Raw genomic sequence first — 18,466 nt, 5'->3', positions numbered from 1 at the left:
AACCTTTACAGTATGTGGAGAGTCTCTCACTGGACCAGAAGGAACCATTACAAGTCCTGGTCATCCAGATGTCTACCCCCATGGTATTAACTGTACCTGGACTATCAACATTCAACCTGGCTACCTTATCCGTCTGACGTTCACTTCATTTAATTTGGCATTTGATTATAATTGCAGAAATGATTATCTTGAAATATATGACAACAGCACTATGCAAAAATTGGGAAGGTGAATATGTCCATTAGCATACAGAACTTAATTACTGTAGAACGTACACTGCTCTGTAGATCTCTCTATCCAATTTGCTAGCTTAAATTTTGTGTATACATTAACTGCTCTGCTTTGCTGAAACATTAACAGCAATCCCCCTCCCTCACATAGTAAAGGCAGCTTCCTTTCTTTGACCAGGGAATGAGAACCACATTTAATAAATGCTATACTGAGAGAAACTGACTTAGGTCAAGAAGACAGCTTTTTTAAGGAGAGGATTCAATTGATGCCTTTGTCCAGCTCCATTAACATTCTGATTCATGGGAAATGAGTTCAAAAGCTTTAATATATCTGTATCCAGGAAAAGACACTTGCAGAAATGAAAGAAAGATAACTTAAAAGATTGTGCATTTGGATGTCAGCAAAAACTATACCACTAAATGGAAGTCATTGTTTTATAGGATTTTGTTTTCATTTTCTTCTGATATGCAATGGTATATTACAGAAGAAAAGGTTGGCAAATCCTGCCCATCCCCCTCCCCTGCCCCCTTCAACAGGTGGAACATATACAGGATTTTCTTGCCAACCTAGAATTCAAGAACATCTGAACTACATGAACATGGTACTGAGCAGCACCTATGGACTGTAAAGTAGCTGGCTGACATGGCAGTATTTTGAAAAATAAGGAGCAAATGACTGTCGTAATAGAATGGAGAGTGTTTTGCAACCTTACTCTTTTGCTAACTACTCTGACTCCTACAAAAGAATAGAATATGTTGTAGACACAGCATGGACTAATTTCGGTAAGATTTGACAACTTGACAAACAGTTTTTCCTCTGACTTTGCCACACAACTTAGCTTTGTATCATTATGCGTGTATCGTACTATTTAGCCCCATGATACAGGGTATATAGTTGGGATCTCTATCATTCAGTGGAGGCGTTTGTGTACATGCAACTCTTCAAACTTTTTGTGAAAGATGAATCCTCTTCCAGTAATACAGATGCTTCATAAAACACTGCCTCTCAATTTGGGTCTTCTTTTTGCTGCAGGTACTGTGGAAGATCAATTCCACCATCACTCACCAGTGGTGGCAACATGATGACGTTGTACTTTGTGACCGATCACAGTATTTCATCTGAAGGCTTCTCAGCTCATTATATCTCCATGGATGCATCAAAAGGTAATATGTCAGTATGTTCATTATGCAAATTAAATGTTTTCAGTTATCACTGTAAATAACCACTATAAGAAACAGAAATATTATTTTCTGTTTTAACAGAAGCCTGCCTGGTGCCTCTTCTACCCCTTCTTATTTATAGCTACTTGACTTACAAGCTTTTCCTCTCTGGGAAATATGGCCAAATCAGAAAGGAATTTCTATAAGCAACACTGCAGTTTTCCTTAGAAAGACAGTAAATGAAGACATGGCCGAACTGCATGAATTATTTAGGAAAAGTGTTTCTTGAATTTGCTTTGTCCATTCTGAGCTGAATATATGTGATATAGGAAACTTAGCAATCATGGACAACTCACTTGAATGAGAGACTACCTGAACATCTCAGGTGCCATAAAAAATTAGTTTAGTCCCTATTTAGGTACAGTGTTGATGTTGGGTATGGAAAAGTCACATAGTATGAAATTTGGTACAGCAGCAAAATAACCTGAAAGCACAAGCTGTTTTTCTTTCCTTTCCTTTCCTTTCCTTTCCTTTCCTTTCCTTTCCTTTCCTTTCCTTTCCTTTCCTTTCCTTTCCTTTCCTTTCCTTTCCTTTCCTTTCCTTTCCTTTCCTTTCCTTTCCTTTCCTTTCCTTTCCTTTCCTTTCCTTTCCTTTCCTTTCCTTTCCTTTCCTTTCCTTTCCTTTCCTTTCCTTTCCTTTCCTTTCCTCTCCTCTCCTCTCCTCTCCTCTCCTCTCCTCTCCTCTCCTCTCCTCTCCTCTCCTCTCCTCTCCTCTCCTCTCCTCTCCTCTCCTCTCCTCTCCTCTCCTCTCCTCTCCTCTCCTCTCCTCTCCTCTCCTCTCCTCTCCTCTCCTCTCCTCTCCTCTCCTCTCCTCTCCTCTCCTCTCCTCTCCTCTCCTCTCCTCTCCTCTCCTCTCCTCTCCTCTCCTCTCCTCTCCTCTCCTCTCCTCTCCTCTCCTCTCCTCTCCTCTCCTCTCCTCTCCTCTCCTCTCCTCTCCTCTCCTCTCCTCTCCTCTCCTCTCCTCTCCTCTCCTCTCCTCTCCTCTCCTCTCCTCTCCTCTCCTCTCCTCTCCTCTCCTCTCCTCTCCTCTCCTCTCCTCTCCTCTCCTCTCCTCTCCTCTCCTCTCCTCTCCTCTCCTCTCCTCTCCTCTCCTCTCCTCTCCTCTCCTCTCCTCTCCTCTCCTCTCCTCTCCTCTCCTCTCCTCTCCTCTCCTCTCCTCTCCTCTCCTCTCCTCTCCTCTCCTCTCCTCTCCTTTTTCCTCTCCTCTCCTCTCCTCTCCTCTCCTTTTTCCTCTCCTCTCCTCTCCTCTCCTCTCCTTTTTCCTCTCCTCTCCTCTCCTCTCCTCTCCTCTCCTCTCCTCTCCTCTCCTCTCCTCTCCTCTCCTCTCCTCTCCTCTCCTCTCCTCTCCTCTCCTCTCCTCTCCTCTCCTCTCCTCTCCTCTCCTCTCCTCTCCTCTCCTCTCCTCTCCTCTCCTCTCCTCTCCTCTCCTCTCCTCTCCTTTTTTATCTTTTCATTAAGACAGAGTACAACTTCTCAGTCTCCAACAGGCTCCCGTTATACCTTAAATCTATTTTTTAAGTATCTGCTTTTATGGGGCAAAGATGTACATATGAGGGGAAAAGACTGTTGAAGAGAAGAATGGCTGTTCATTCTCTTAGTTCTCTAAAGCAGAGAAAAACTGAGAAATTACTCAGAAGTGTAATTGATTTGAAGGTTTTCCAGAGTGGGCACATCTGTGTTTTCAAACTGTGCTGAACCCACCAAACCTGTTCCAGTGTTTGCATGTCTCTCCAGCACTGAGAGCTTTTTTAGTAGTGATCGAGCTGCACTTGAATGAGCAGCCTATTGGTGAAAAACTGTTAAGTACCAGTTTCGTAGACATGTGTCTGCTATTGATCTCCTCACTATGAAGCATAGATCTGGAGTAGAAGGGGATATGTGCAGGTAAAGAGAAAGATTCTGCCTAGCAGAAATGTACCACAGAAGAGGTAGAGTGGGACAATGAACAAAAGTAAGAATGAGCATATATTTATAGCTGGATTACTCATGTAACCATCACTAACCAGGTTCTGTCAGGTTTGTGCATGTGTGTATATGTGTGCAGGCTATAAGGGATTTATTAGATGAATAACACAAATTCATAGTACTCATCTTTATGGTAATAAACTACCAATGACTGATCATTTTTTTGCTCTTAGTTACTTTAATTATTTTATTTTACCTCCTTCCTGAGTTTCTCCAACCTATTTAAAAACAACAAATTTTCCAGTTTCTCCCTTGTAAAAAATAACTGCTTTCTTGGTGACAGCTTGGGCAATTTGGCTATTATTTCATCTCTCAAGCATGTGTGTAGGCGAGACCAGTACAGATTTTGCCACTGTGTTTTCATTCATTACAGAATACTTATAAATCCAAATAATCCATTTTTTCAGCTGCCCTCTTTTATACTTGAGTTATCTGGCATGGAAACCAGAAGGTCAGTAAAAACAATAAAGATAAAATAAGAAATATTTCAAGGAGGAACCTTTTGTTTATTGGAAAATAATAGGCCAAAACCAAGTTGAGCTTTGAAAAATCGTTCCAAAAGAGACTCTGTAGTTTGAAAACTCTGAGTGCTTACTACTGAAAAATTGTGAAATTATCTACCTAGTAAAGAAGGTATTTTTGTTGTCCTGATTTTGCAGCTGCTAACCATGGCTTCTGTAAATGTGATTCTGTTGCTTGTTACTGTGATATTTTTTCCTTTTTTCCTTTACCTTACCTCAAGTTAATATTTCACAGGTAGGTTCAATTCCTTCCTAATAGTTCCCATAGTAACTTGTCTCACAGTTTATCAAGATCAAAATGTTTTCTACTCAGAATACATCTATATTTCTGTCTCTGTTGATATCCTGTTTCTCTGTTTTTGTTAGTTATCTCGGTGCTGATGAAACCCCAAGATTTTCTTTTCACCTTCTCTACTCTGCCTCTTTTCTTCCATGTTCCCTCCTTTACCACCACGATGCTGCCTGGAATTTCTAGTTTTTCATCCAAAGCACTGCTATATGCATCATGTGAGGTTCATACTGTACCAGTATTGTCCATAAAAAGGTTTTAAACTGTGCCTTAAAAATGAAAAGCTGTTTTCTCTTCAATACTGTTAACAACTAGAAACTGTATTAGAACTTTATATAAGAAATATAAAATGTCTCAATTCAGTCTTTTAGCAACAGATATGATTTTTGGATGAATCTTTCCCCATAATTTTCTTGCCCCATAATTCATTCTTTCTTTCCCCTTATTTAATTAAATATCCTGACTACTCTTCAGCTAAACAGGGCCTTTGATGAGAAGTCTTGCAAAAGAGCTAATTCTCAATTTGTTCTCACTCAGACCCAGAACTATGTTCTCTAGAATAATTGTTTTTTCGATAAATACTGAAACTGAGACTAATAACCCTATAGAGAAGTTGAAACTACGATTTCTTTTATTTACAGAGATCTCTCTTTTGGTCTCAGCACAAGCATAGTAGTACTGTAAAGTCATAAATACTGGACTGCTAACATTCTTTTTTGATTAAGAATAAAGGGTTTTGAAGCTGCAAATTTTGAAGGCAAATACATGTATGTGGGCTTTACTGTGAAAAGTAACTCCCCACTGCCCTGAAATTGTATCAAGTTTAGTTTTCCCGCTGTGAGAATTTTAGGCCTGCTATTCATCTTACATATATTCAGTTACACTGAAGTGGCAAATTGCTGAACATAATCATATCTGAGAGATTTACCAAAGCTGTGGGTTTTTTATTTTTTTATTTCTTTTTCTTTACCTCTGCTGTCTATTTTCTGCTAAGAAAAATACGGTTCTAATAACGTTCCTTGTGCAGTAAGAATCCTTCATATTTTTTGAGCTATGTTTTCTTAGCCAACTACAGTGTAACCAATATCAGAACTGGTCAAAGCTGTTCTGTTTCATATTAGATGTTTCAATAGGCCTTTGCCTGGAGTTATTTTACAGAGAATGAGCTATTGAAAAGATGGACAGCATTATCACATGCACCCCAAAAAAAAAAAAAAAAAAGAGAGAGAATAAGAGCAAAAAAAGAGGATATATATGAGTGAAAAAAGTGTTTTTTTTTATAAAACAAAACTAAGTTTCTTCTCCATATATCTTAGCATGCTTTATCTGTGATATATTAATTAGTTGGGGAGTAGCCTGAAAATAATTGTAAAGCTATATTTACTTGTCGAAAAATTTGAATGCCATGAAATACATCCGTGGCTATGGTCCATAAAGTACAGACAACAGTTTTAGCAGTCTGCCAGCTAGTAGCTGTGAATAGCTCATATGGCAGGAATACAACTGGATATCTTCCAGTCAAATATGCCCACATGATACTCAGTTGTTTAAAATGTATATTTCGCACTTAAACTGTCTGTACCTCAGTCTGTCTTTTGAGAGGGAAGTCACATGGAAACTAAGGTAAATTAGGATCTATCTCCCAGAGTCCAGGACTCAAATACCATGTAGATAAGTGTCACAACAGTTGTGTAAGTATTATGATAGATATTTGGGTTTTCTTTTGCATGCCTTGGCTGACGAAGCCACAGGGAACCCATGTGAAATTATTGAAAAATCTTTGAAAGAAGGTTTGAAAAGTCTTTGAAAGTCTTTACTGGAAGTGTTACTCAGGTCTTGAAATAATGAGACCACAATTTTTCAGTGGAAATGAGACTAGAGTTAGTGTATGTATTTCATTGTCCTTACCTTCTTCACTAATCAATGGGTACTTACTAGTTTTGCTTTGTGGTGTTTTGTTTGTTTGTTTTTTTTTCCATTGAAGAGGCTTTATTTAAAACATTTTTCTGAGAAAAGCCAGCCTTAACAGGTCTTTAAGCAGATTGCCTTCCTGATACATTTTTTATTCCTATTTACTATTCTTTTTATCATCTTTATTGTTATTTCTCTGGCTTTGGTGAAAGATAAGACTTTTTTCCTTCTTATCAGTCTGAATTGTAAATGATATGATTAATCAAGAGAAATAACTTGGCTTTAAATAACTGAATTGTGTGACATATGATAGCTGACAATGAGTTACTGCAGGAGCTAGAGTTTGAGAAGAAAGAAAAGTATTTGTGAACCCGTGGACTTAAAAGCATGCCCGAAGGTGATAGATTTGTGTGTCTTTATTGATAGCTAAATACAGTTTGAGATCTCGGTTCACATTGTGCTGACCAAACCCAGCAATTATCAGGAGGTTGCTTGGCTTTTCTCTTCAGCTGAATGAGCAAAGGCACTAATGGAAAGCAATGTCTGACAAACATGTCCGTGCACATATACAGGGCATGGGCGAATGAGGCTGAGCTAAGACAAAAAAAACGAGCTGGACTCCTCTCTCTTAGGCATCTGCTTAGCTCACCCTGAGGAAAAGGTCTCAATCAGTTGGCAACTGACAGCTTGTTAGGCCTCTGGTTATGTTTGATCAGGTTATTAGTATGCCTCTACAAGCCTGTATGTGTGTGTATGACTGTACAGTGTGTGTGTTTATGTGTAGATAAGCAGGAGAGAGCTGGAGATTCTTTTTGAACAACCGTACATAGTGTTTTTGAGAAGTTTGGGTCTGAAACACTACAAAGGACCTTTGTGTGTCTTCTTGGTAAAAATTAAGCCTGTTAGATCTGCCAGCAGCAGTTATAGAAGGCCCTGAGGTGCTTTTTCGTTGCCTGTGGAGAGGGATATATTTCATGTGATACTTTCTACCCTTTTTTTCCCTGAAGACGTTACATAAGGATCTAATTATTAGGGATCTGAGTTTTCCTTTAGCAGAGTGAGATTGAAAGAAAAGTGCCATTTTACTTATGACACTATATTTTTTTTTCAATTAATTAGAATTGTGGCAAATGATGAATATCTCTTTATAGGAAAGACATGGTTATAATTTTCTGCACTGTGCATGACTGCATGAGTGAGTGGTACAAAAGCTGGCATTTAAGGCTTTTTTTTTTTTTTTTTCTTTCCAGAAGAGCAAACATTCAGTACCAAAATCAGAAAGCAGATTGAATAGCTTTTGAAACTTCACATGCTGGCAAAGCAAGATGTGCAATTGTCCACGACAGTTGCTTTCTTCTGATTTGCATTTGCTGCAATAACTGTCCTCAAACTAAACTGAATTTGTATTTTTTCCAGGCATATTGTAAGCACATTATGGAGTTAGACTGTGTTCTGAACTTTGGCAGAGGATTCAAAGTTCTTTTTACCTGCTAACTTTGCTAACAGTTTTCACTGGGGGAACTATGAGTGCACAAGCACAGCCCCAACTGCTGTGTTAGTGAGGTGGTTGCAAAACACGAGTGCCAGCTCTCTTGCTGACAACAAGAATGCAACAAATTAATCCATTTAACAGAAGTGTGTTGGCTGACACAAAACGTGGGTTTGTTTATGCTTTTCCTAATCTTCATAGCAGAGTATGCGCAGTTTACACTTGGATTTACTTCACTGTAGCCAGAGGTCTGACATTTCTAAGGCAGTCACTATTCCATCATAGAGTCATTGAATCATAAAGGTCGGAAAAGACCTCCAAGATCAACCATCCCCTTACCACCAATGTCACCCACCAAACCATGTCCCTAAGCACCATGTCCAACCTTTCCTTAAGCACCCCCGGGGACGGTGATGCCACCACCTCCCTGGGAAACCCGTTCCAATGCCTGACTGCTCTTTCTGAGAAGAAATTTCTCCTCATTTCCAACCTAAACCTTCCTTGGCACAACTTGAGGCCATCTATATTTATCCCTCTTAGATCATAGTGAAGATTGTTATGTAGAGTGTGGAGCAGAACACAGCACCCACTTTAAACTTAGCACACTTTGGATATGAATTTTTGTATGGATTACTCCCAAGAAAGCAAACTTTGGTGAGGGAGGGAACCTTGACAATTCTGTGGAAACTATTCTTAAAAGGGCTGATAAAAATAATTTGGCTTCCTTGTTGCTAATTTTACCCTAAGGGCCCTTATCTAGTACATCAATTTTAATATTCTGCAGCCTGAAAGATAGTATTCATGATCTCAGCCTCTGAGTGAATAAGGAATAGCAGTATGGCAACCCCTCTATGCATTACATGCTCGTAAGTCAAGCACCCACCCTTCCAAAATCAGAAGGTAATAATTATTTAGAAATAAGTAACCTAATAAATAACACATCTTTTCAATTTAATTTTTGATTACCTTCTGTCTATAGAGTCTTTAGGAAAAACGTGGGTCATATTTTAAAGTCAGATTTCTAACCCTGCAGGCAGGGTTCTCAAATTGTACGACTGAAGGATCGGGGGTTTGATGATGCATATGATGAAACACCATAGGAGGTGACAGCACAGCAAGTGTATTATAAGAATTTATAAAGCAGCACAGTGTTTTTAAGATGCCAAAGACTGACATGAGAGTTGCATGAATATATTAAAGCATATTATAATATAACACACAAACGACTAAAATTCTAGATAAAGAATTTAACAGATCAGGATTTTAGGTGAACTAGTAATGAAACCTTTTTGGCTTATTAATTACCAAAGTACAGCTCAATGGCAGAAACTTATTGGCCTGTTTCTACAGCATGTTTCTTTGTCCATCTTGTGATGAATTAGGAACCTGTGTCTGGTGTCTTGCTTTGAGGGCATTTATTCCACAGAAAGCATTTCCAACAGAGGCCTTCCAGGTGACCAAGAATGCAAAAAAAAACAACCACTTTTTTTCTTCAAAGATAATCCCTTCTACCCATTATTTCAAATGCCAGAAAAAACAAAAGTGTTTTACTAGTTAGAACAGACAGAAAGCAGACATGGAAATGACCAACCTTAGACATGAAGGGCCTGAGCTGTCATTTCAGCCTGTCCCTGTAAACTATTAAGCATACTGAAGTATTACGTACAAGTATTGCTACACTGCAGCTGTGCTATGTTAGAAAACAGGTTTTAGAGACCTGTGACAACTGGTTTAAATTAGTATAAAGTTAATCATAGTATTCTGCTCACTTTCAGTTCTACTTTATAATCCATCTAACCCTGTCTGTTTGATAGAATGTCTAAGAAATCTTCATTTCTTGTATTTGCAACCTATATGATCTGAAGTAGGGGAATAGAGAACCGGAACAAGACTCCAGGGTTATCAAATTCAGCCAGTAATTTTAGCCCCTGCCCTTTTTCTGCCAAGAGTTACATCATGTGATCCCATTTTTAAATTAATCAAACTATCATTAAAAAAAAAAAAAAGAAGAAGACTTTTTTCCTCTTTTTGCTTCTGTTATGTTGGTTGGATGATTGCTTTACAAATTGACTTCCTACTAGAAACTATCTCCTGATTTCTGCGTATCTGTATTCATGGACAGTTTTTAACTTTGGAGTTTGTACTGTCATTAAGAGAGTGTTACGTTTTTCTTGTTCTTCATGCTTCTCGATGTTTTTCTCTGTCTTTTTCTCCTATCCTTCACTTGCTAAGATAAACTATTTAAGCACTTCTAATCTCTCTTACCTTCTAATCTAATTTCCCACCATCTCCATAATTTCCCTCTTACCTGTTTTCATTTGATTTCCAGAACATTGATGAGCAGGGTTATCCACTTTTATCCAGGTGACATGTCAACACTGCCTTCTGTAGTGGCATTGAGATTCCCCGTTCCAGCTGGAAACATCTCACATGAATCACATTTCTTCTTGTCCTTTTTGAAGCCAGATCACAAAGGCTTACCGAGATTGTGATCAATTAATACATGGCAATTGTTTTTTCCAAAATAAATCTCCTGTACCATTTTATAGAAGATATTTTTATTTCTAGTCTTTATGCCTGTGTTTTCAAAGAACTTTTTTTATTTTTTATTTTTTAAATTATTTCTCAGGTTCTGGCTCAGTATTAGTACACTCTATTTTCCTCTTTCCAGCTCATAATACCATGATGCTTCTCCAGCAGTCACAGGAGAATTGATGTAACTGATTTTAGTATAAAGCTTTAAGTAGAACAGCTTTGTCCTCACAATCTAAGGATTATACTATTTTCAGGTGATTGCCCCTTATGGCCCTGAAAATGGGAAAAGAAATTAAGATACAAAATCCCCATCTCCCAGGTCTAATTGTGGGGAGTGCCTAAGAACAACATAGTGTCCACATGTAGCTAGAGACTGCATTCAGTTTCCTCCACCACTGCTCTTCAAAAATTCAGAAATCCTACCTCTGGTTTTGATCAAGGCATCCTTTACAGTTTCATTTTTTCTGCTTACCTGCATTTTAGGTCAAAGCCAACGTGACAGCTGGAACTACTTACATGGCCTATTTGTAACAGGCATGGCATTCTGGTAAAAGCTGAAAAAAAATCAACTCAAATATAAGAATTTCCATGAAAAATCTGGATTCTGTTTTTAGTTTATAGTGATGACGTTCAGCAGTAAGATGTGTCCAGGATGTGTTATAATGCACAGGAGCACAGGATGTTTGCTCCTCTTCTGTTGGAAATAGAAACTTCCTGTTAATTTAACATAGATATTAAAATTCAGACTTGTTTCTGTTCTTTTTAAAGTGTGCTCACACAACTACAGTACTGAAACTGGTGTGCTAACATCTCCAAACTATCCGAATAACTACCCTGTCCGGACAGAGTGCATATACACCATCACAGTGGGAATAAACAGACAGATTGTGCTTCGCTTCACCAACTTCACCTTGGAAGGGAATAAACGCTGTACAGAGGATTATGTAGAAATCAGGCAAGCCTAATTATTTCTGTTTTCCTTATTACTGATAACCACCAAATTTATCCAAATCCACTCAAGTACATTTGGAAGCTATAGTTTTAGCTGTATGCCTGTGCTGTCAGGGTGAGAAAAGGAATTAGCCATTATCAGAAAACTTTAATTGCTACCTTCCCAAAGTAGTGTGTGTGGACTCTGGGACTCTGTTGCCCTTCACTGTATTTTGGTTGTTCCTCAGAGCAGAAACAAAGAGTTTTATTGCTTGTTTTATGAAATATTTTTTTATGATTATAGTCTTTAAAGAGGAATTTTCTGTGATGTAGCACTAGGAACATGCATAATCTGTGATACTGAGCTATACTGGTATCACTGTTAATCTTAGGATATTGACATGGTGATTTCTAGTAAATTTTAGAGGACAGAGAAAAGTACAAGGGGGAGAGGGTAATACTTGTGGGAAAGTTAGCTGCATGCTTACAACACAGCTTGTACCAAGTAAGTAGTGCACTGTGTTGCCATATGGGATTTGCACTTTGAATTGTCAGTGCTCCTATTTTTCTCCTCCTGAGCTAGCTCTCTGGATGAACCATAACTGCAGAACTGCAGTGTGTTTTTTAACTCTGAGTGTGCCATGAGCTTTCATGACCTCAAGGAGCACCACGATAGAACTAATTCTGAACATTATACCAGATATTGGTTGGAATGAGATTATAAATTCCTGCTGTTTGTTTTCAGCTGTACATACAAACTGGAGAAAGTTATGAAAAATTGAAAGACTTTTTCAATATTTTCTAAGTGAAGTGTTGCATTTTAAAACAACAATCAGAGATTAAGCTTAACCTAACTTTATTTTAACTGTTACAGCCTTAATTTGGGATTGATCTGAATTACAGCAGTTTTCTTATTCAGTTTTTCACCTCAAAAAATGAAAAGATTTATTTATTGCATAGATCTAACTCTGATGTCACTGTGAAGAACCCAGCAGTATTAACTAGGTTTTCAGATAGTGTCAGAACATCACCAAGTGTAACTCAGCACATTGCTGCTGTCGTAACTGGATTTCCACGAGATGTCTCCTCAAACTTGATACCATTAAATGGTGTAGCTAGATTAGTTTTAGTTGAGGTGCCACTCTGGGTTCTTGTCCTGAGGTATCCTATGATAAACTACATTCAGTCAACTAAGAAAATGTTCATCTGACCACAGCTGCAGGGGCTGAGATGCAAGTGAGAAGAGGTTCTGGCACAGTTCTTCAGCTGCTAGTAACCTGAGATAGCAGCAAGCGGTTTAATCTGGGAGGGTGACAAGAAAAAAGACCTCTGAGAGTTGCAATATCTAAACAGAAATTTCTCTCAAAAACAAGGATAAACCTGTGAAAATACAATTGAAAGTATTACTGTTCTCTTAAGAAACATCTTATAAGATGACATATCTGAGTATAAATGTACTTATTATTGTTCTATTGACCTGTAAGGGTATTTGCAGTATGATTGCCTGATATGAAATTATATAATCTTTATGCTAAGATTATAATGCAATTGATAAACATGTTGTTACCATCTTTTTTATTCCCATGAGATACGTGCAGCACAACAGAACATTGGATGTGCATCCCGATTAAAGTATTATAAAATGTTACTGAAAATATTACTTTATTGAAAGACTATGGATGGAAATAATTGGCTGTAGAGACGATTGTGAATGCCTCTTTCAAAGTATGCATCATATGAGTTCTGAGAAATGGATTCCTGTTTGTGTGGTGGCAAATAAACATATTTTTGAAAATAAATTAGCTCATCTGTGTTTGTGCCAGGTGAGACAGTGAGAAGTGAGAATGTTGTTTTTTCTTCAAATTAGAAGTTTACTTTGGTTACACCATTGACTGCCACCTTGTAGAATACAGAGAAGGTCCTGCTTCTGCAGCATTGAATATACTTGAGATACTTCTTGAGACTGTCACTTTATTGACAGCTGAGTTTAGACACTGGACATACCCAGCAAGCAGGTGCTTGTGGTAGGACCTCTTACCACAAGCAGTGAGACCTCTCCAGTATTTGGTAGCTGTCTTTCTGTGGAAGATGAAGAACCAAGTTTAGTCTTTCCCAGGCCTGAAAGAATTCCAAGATTTTTTGCTGTGTTAATATTTCTCACACTTTCCCTCTTTGACCCAAGGTTTTTATTCTCTGTCATTCTAGAGATGGAGGCTATGAAACTTCTCCTCCTCTTGGAAAATACTGTGGTACAGACCTGCCTCCTGTTATAATCTCTCATGGTAACAAGCTGTGGATAAAGTTTGTAAGTGACATATTTGGCACAAGACAGGGATTTTCAGCAGAGTGGGATGGCACATCAGCAGGTAAAATGAGTATATCAAGTATAAAACCATTTTGCACATCTCATTGATCTTTCTTTTTATTTTTTTATTTCTCACATTTTCCCCACATCTTTTCTGCTTCTCATCTCATAAAATCTCTCTGCTAATTATATAGCGGCATATAGTCAGGTTGTTTAGATCAAGAACTTAACTTTCTTGATGTATGGCCTTTGTTTTTGTCCATGAGAAGGATATACTATTCCCTAGATTTAATATAGCATCAGCTTTCACTGGTGTTTGGGAAAGTAGTGGTAAGCAAGAATTTAATGAACAGGTTTTTATTTGGAAAGTAACTATCAAACAGGAGCAGTCTATAAATTAGATGGTTAATATTTCTAGGTGCTACTGGCTCCCTTCCACTTACTGTTGTCTTAATGCAGATTTTTGGTTTATCACTCAAGACATTCAGGACACGTGAAAGAACTCAATATTGTGAATCTCACACATCACCTCTAATTCTCCACTGCTTTTGAGGTTAAATGTTGGTTTGGTTTCTTTGTCATTATCAGGTTGTGGTGGGACTTTGATGACAGCTTCTGGCATCTTCATGTCTCCCAACTACCCTATGCCATATTATCACAATTCAGAGTGCTACTGGTTGCTCAGAGGAAATCGAGGAACCCCATTTGAAATCCAGTTTGAACAGTTCCATCTAGAGAACCACCCAAAGTGCAACTTTGATTACCTTGCGGTATGTACCCCATGACCCTTTGCTCCACAGGAGGCAGCTAAGTATGATGAATGCAGAGGCAAAGAAAAACACATGGCTTTGGTCTTTAAATGTTCATATGTGAACAGACCCAGAATAGGAAAGCTCCATGCTACCTTCATACCTGGTGCTCAGGGACATGGTTTAGTGGGTGACATTGGTAGCAGGGTGATGGTTGGACCAGCTGATCTTGAAGGTCTTTTCCAACCTTAATGATTCTATGATTCTGTGGTTCCATATCACAGAGCAGCAAGAGGAAATGCAGTGGTGTCTGTAGTTGCACAAAGTAAGAAAGGCATTTATGTCTAGATGGGCCACTGAAACAAGAATATGCCTCCATCTATTAAATTCACTGTGTTTTGGACCAAGGACTAAGTATGGTCTCCTAGCAAATTACAAGGAAAATGGCACAATAGTGTCAATAACCCTATTGTTAATCCCAAATTCCATATTCAAATTGTTGGTAAATTATTTGAATATTTTTATTAGAATTGAAATGGGGCAGTTTTTTCTTATCAGTGAGTAAGCCCCCCCCAAACCCACCAGTATTTGATTATTGGCTTCCTGTTTTTCCACTGATTTGCTTGTTTCTGAAATGCCTGTGAGGCTTCCTTTGAACAAAAAATAGAATTTAACCTCTCTTGTACCCAGAAACAATTCCCTAAGCAGACATTTGGAAGGCGAAATTACTTGGATTTGTAGTGCTACCAGCTTTAGTAAATTCAATAGTCAGCATTGTGCTGTCAAAGTCGAAACAGTTCTAGTTCCTCAAATTCTGTAGCAACCAGCAGAATCACCAAAATTATATTTTATGGGGGAACTAACACACTTTTCTGCCTGCTTCTAAATTCTCTACCCTTTTCTCTCTCTCTCTCTCTTTTTCCATTAAGGTATATGATGGCAACAGCAGCAATGCTAAACAGCTAGGTAAATTTTGTGGGAATCAGATACCACAACTCATCCGTTCAAGTGGAGACAGTGTGTACATAAAACTAAGGACAGATAGCAGTCTGCGAGGTGGAGGTTTTTTAGCTAAATACAAACAAGGTAAGTAAGCAAAACAAGATAAGAACATGTTTCTATAGTTCAGCTTGGTCCTGAAACTGTCTCGCAGTCCATGATCTTATTTATTCATGAACAGGGAACAAAGCGTGGAGCATATCACTGACCTAGATTCTTTAGTCTGCTTCAGTCACAAGACACAGAGAACTAAAAATTAACTACCCATCTACCCATCACAGAGATAATCTCTTCCCTAGAAGAAAGCTGGTGAGGTGGCCCTGCTGCTATTACTTGTATCAGTGGTACTTTCCACTCCAGAGTTACTCAGAATACCAAGTGCTGGAAGTCCCTAACAGGGTAGATTGGACTGTTCTTTCTCATCTGTTTACAGAGTCTTTTAATAGAGACCTTTTAATAGACACCTTTTAATAGAGAAGGCAGATAGAAAATAGGCTTCTATGCTGTTCTAGCTGCTGTGAGGCAGGATGGCAAAGGATAAAGGTGTTACCTTCAGCCCTCGTGGATTATTGCGGGTGCTTGGGTTCATTTAGCCTACCTGGAACACTTCAAAGAGTTTCATTTTTTATATTTTGTGGTAAGGGTCACAATTTTCTTGCACACGTTTTTATGTACAATTTTTCTAGCCCAGAAATATTGGAATATTAACATTTGGCAAAACAAACAAACAAAATACAAGAAGATAGGGAAGAATTAAAGTTTTCTGTTCCCAGTCATAACCTTGGATATTGTCCCAGTGTTTTCTTTTCTCCTTATATGTTCTAGTGTATACAGTTAGATATGCTTCGGAAGATACAGAATTTCACCACACACACGTGAACTATAGGTATCTTTGGGTACTCTAAATATGACATGCCCCCAACTGATAGAGATAGCTTTAGATTTTTAGACATTAAGTTGCCTTACATTTGACAATAGTAAATGCATTCAAACACAAAACAAAACAAGCAAACAAAAAAAAACCAACAAAGCTATTCGTCACATGGCACACACTGTAATTAGAAGGGTGAAGGAGCGTTGGCTCCCTAATTCTTAAAGATACAACAGATTAATCTACCATGTAATTTTCAGACTGCAAAATCAAGACAATATATTGGAATAGGGTTCTTTCTCCCCCTTCCATTAATTAAATAGAAAGCGCTTAGAAACCATTCAGATGTAGAACCTGAGGTATCAGATAATGTATGAGCTACACTTTACATTCATATTTAATTCCTGAAGTTGCACATGCACCAAAGAAAGCTTTCAGTAGCGTGACCAAAAGCTAAAATTATGTAGGAAGTAGTGGTGTAAAATAAGGATGTTTAGATGCCAGTTGCATTTATGTGGACATGAAAGAACGGCAATGATGAATTGGAAAACATTGCAAAGGAAAACATCGTATCAAATTAACATTCAAAGGCACCTTTGTGCCTGATAAGTTTCTAATAAAATCCCGATGGCAGGGGGTAGCAGCTTTTGCCCATTTTGTATTCTTCAGAATCCATTTCATGCTCTTCATCCTGTCCTTTCAAACAGTTATATGCTTCAGTGTAGCTTTGCAGAAAAGCCCCACTCCACCAGACCCTGACCCTGACCCTCAGCTGTATTCTGGGCATTTTGAACTCCTAAAACCACAGACCTTGCTGCTCTGTAAATCATTTGGAAAGAATCCAAAAAATGTGCAGGAGGTAGGTGTATTATTCCTTTTGACAGACAATAGAAGATTTTTGCAAGTGAATCTCAGCTATTTCTGTTGTTCAAACACTGCAGATTTGCTGTGCAAAGCAAGCATCTTGTCCTGCTCCATTCCTCCTGCCCACATCTTGTCTGTGCATCACACTGGTCTGCTCCTGACAGACACTGTACACTGTCTCCAGAGAAGGAATCACCCATATTGACATCTTCTGTCTTTAGTGAAAGACAGGTTCAGGAAAATGAGACTCACTGACATAATGCCATAGTTGTCATTTCACTCTTTGTCTGGTTTAGATTATTTTTAATTTTCTTTGTCTTTCAAGGAAAGCTCTCATTGTTCCAGGTGAGTGTCCAGTACTTCTGCTAGGCTGTTATTATATGAATCAACATTAAAATCATGGCTCCTTTTTAAAGAATATTGTGCTCACTTCCAATTCCTGGAGCTAGGAAGCACTACAGTTTCCATTTGTTGTTTTAGCCAAGGATTATTTTCTTGTAGTTTGCTGAAATAAACCACTTTAATCCACTAGGCAATCTTTGTTGAGCACCCTCCCCCAGAATTGTTTCAAAATGATGGAGCAAATTATTAACTATTATTAGTTAAGAAAAAATAAATAGAAGAAAACATGTTTCAGGAATAACCATGTGTAACTGAAGAAAATAGCCAAAAAAAAAAATCTATACCACAATATAAAAACTGGCTGATAAGTCTGCAAGTGCCAGAAAAGAAGACCATAATAGAACTGATTCAAGTTTGGAAAGTCTAGTTGTTTGGTTTTGTTTTTTTGTTTTTTTGTTTTTTCATAAAACATGCAATAGGTCACAATTCTCTTTCTGCCTGGTTTCTTTTCTTTAATCTGTGGATAAAAATATTTTTCACCTCATAATGGTACCCATAATTTCAATTAGTATTTTTGAGATACTGAGTTAAAAAACACTGCACAGATATAATTTATCACCTCTTTTTCAGTTTGCCACGAAGTACTGACTGTTAACCGTAGCCATGGCATATTGGAAAGTTTAAATTATCCAAATAATTACCCCTTAAGTGAGCACTGCAATTGGACCATTCAAGCAACAATGGGGAACACGCTCAACTATAGCTTCACAGCCTTTGATTTAGAAGATGGATCTGACTGTGACTTTGACTACTTGAAGGTATGTACCCAGGTTTTAGAAACAAGAACTACCAGGTCTTCTCCAATAAAGAAAAACAATGAGGATGCAGAAGATCAGGGGTAAATTTATCTTATCTAAATTTAGCCATCAAAAGCTGTATGTTTAGTCCAAATATACTTTCCCTATTTCCTCTGTGGTCAGTAGGGAGTTAAGCACTGCCAGAGACCAGTTCATCCTACCTTAAGACAGATGTCTGCAGCAGGGAGGACGCAGGTGCCTTGATTTGCTACAGAGAGTCTAGATACCAACTTAGATTAGATGCACTGTTTTTTATGGCTGAAGCGAGATGACGTTCCAGTGTCATGTACAGAAGCGGAAGAAATTCTGAGATTAGTAATGATTACTAAAACACAGTGGACCCAATTATTTTCTTCTCGGTTACATCTGAAAAGTAATGGGGAATGTTC

The 18,466-nt window shown here is 38.2% G+C and overlaps 1 protein-coding gene across 1 annotated transcript in view; it reads left to right on the top strand.

The window, feature by feature from the left end:
* The window catches only part of CUBN (cubilin), a 143,717-nt gene that overhangs the window by 23,939 nt on the left and 101,312 nt on the right, over positions 1 to 18,466 (top strand). Inside the window, exons 21-27 of the mRNA XM_083823596.1 lie at positions 12 to 228; positions 1,264 to 1,394; positions 10,929 to 11,115; positions 13,296 to 13,456; positions 13,984 to 14,165; positions 15,074 to 15,230; positions 17,851 to 18,038. Coding sequence (XP_083679722.1) covers positions 12 to 228; positions 1,264 to 1,394; positions 10,929 to 11,115; positions 13,296 to 13,456; positions 13,984 to 14,165; positions 15,074 to 15,230; positions 17,851 to 18,038 — 1,223 coding nt within the window. The remainder of the gene's footprint in view (positions 1 to 11; positions 229 to 1,263; positions 1,395 to 10,928; positions 11,116 to 13,295; positions 13,457 to 13,983; positions 14,166 to 15,073; positions 15,231 to 17,850; positions 18,039 to 18,466) is intronic.

The sequence above is a fragment of the Anser anser genome (assembly GCF_964211835.1).
Source record: "Anser anser genome assembly, chromosome: 2".
Taxonomy (NCBI): domain Eukaryota; kingdom Metazoa; phylum Chordata; class Aves; order Anseriformes; family Anatidae; genus Anser; species Anser anser.
This window is presented reverse-complemented; position numbering and strand designations above follow the sequence as displayed.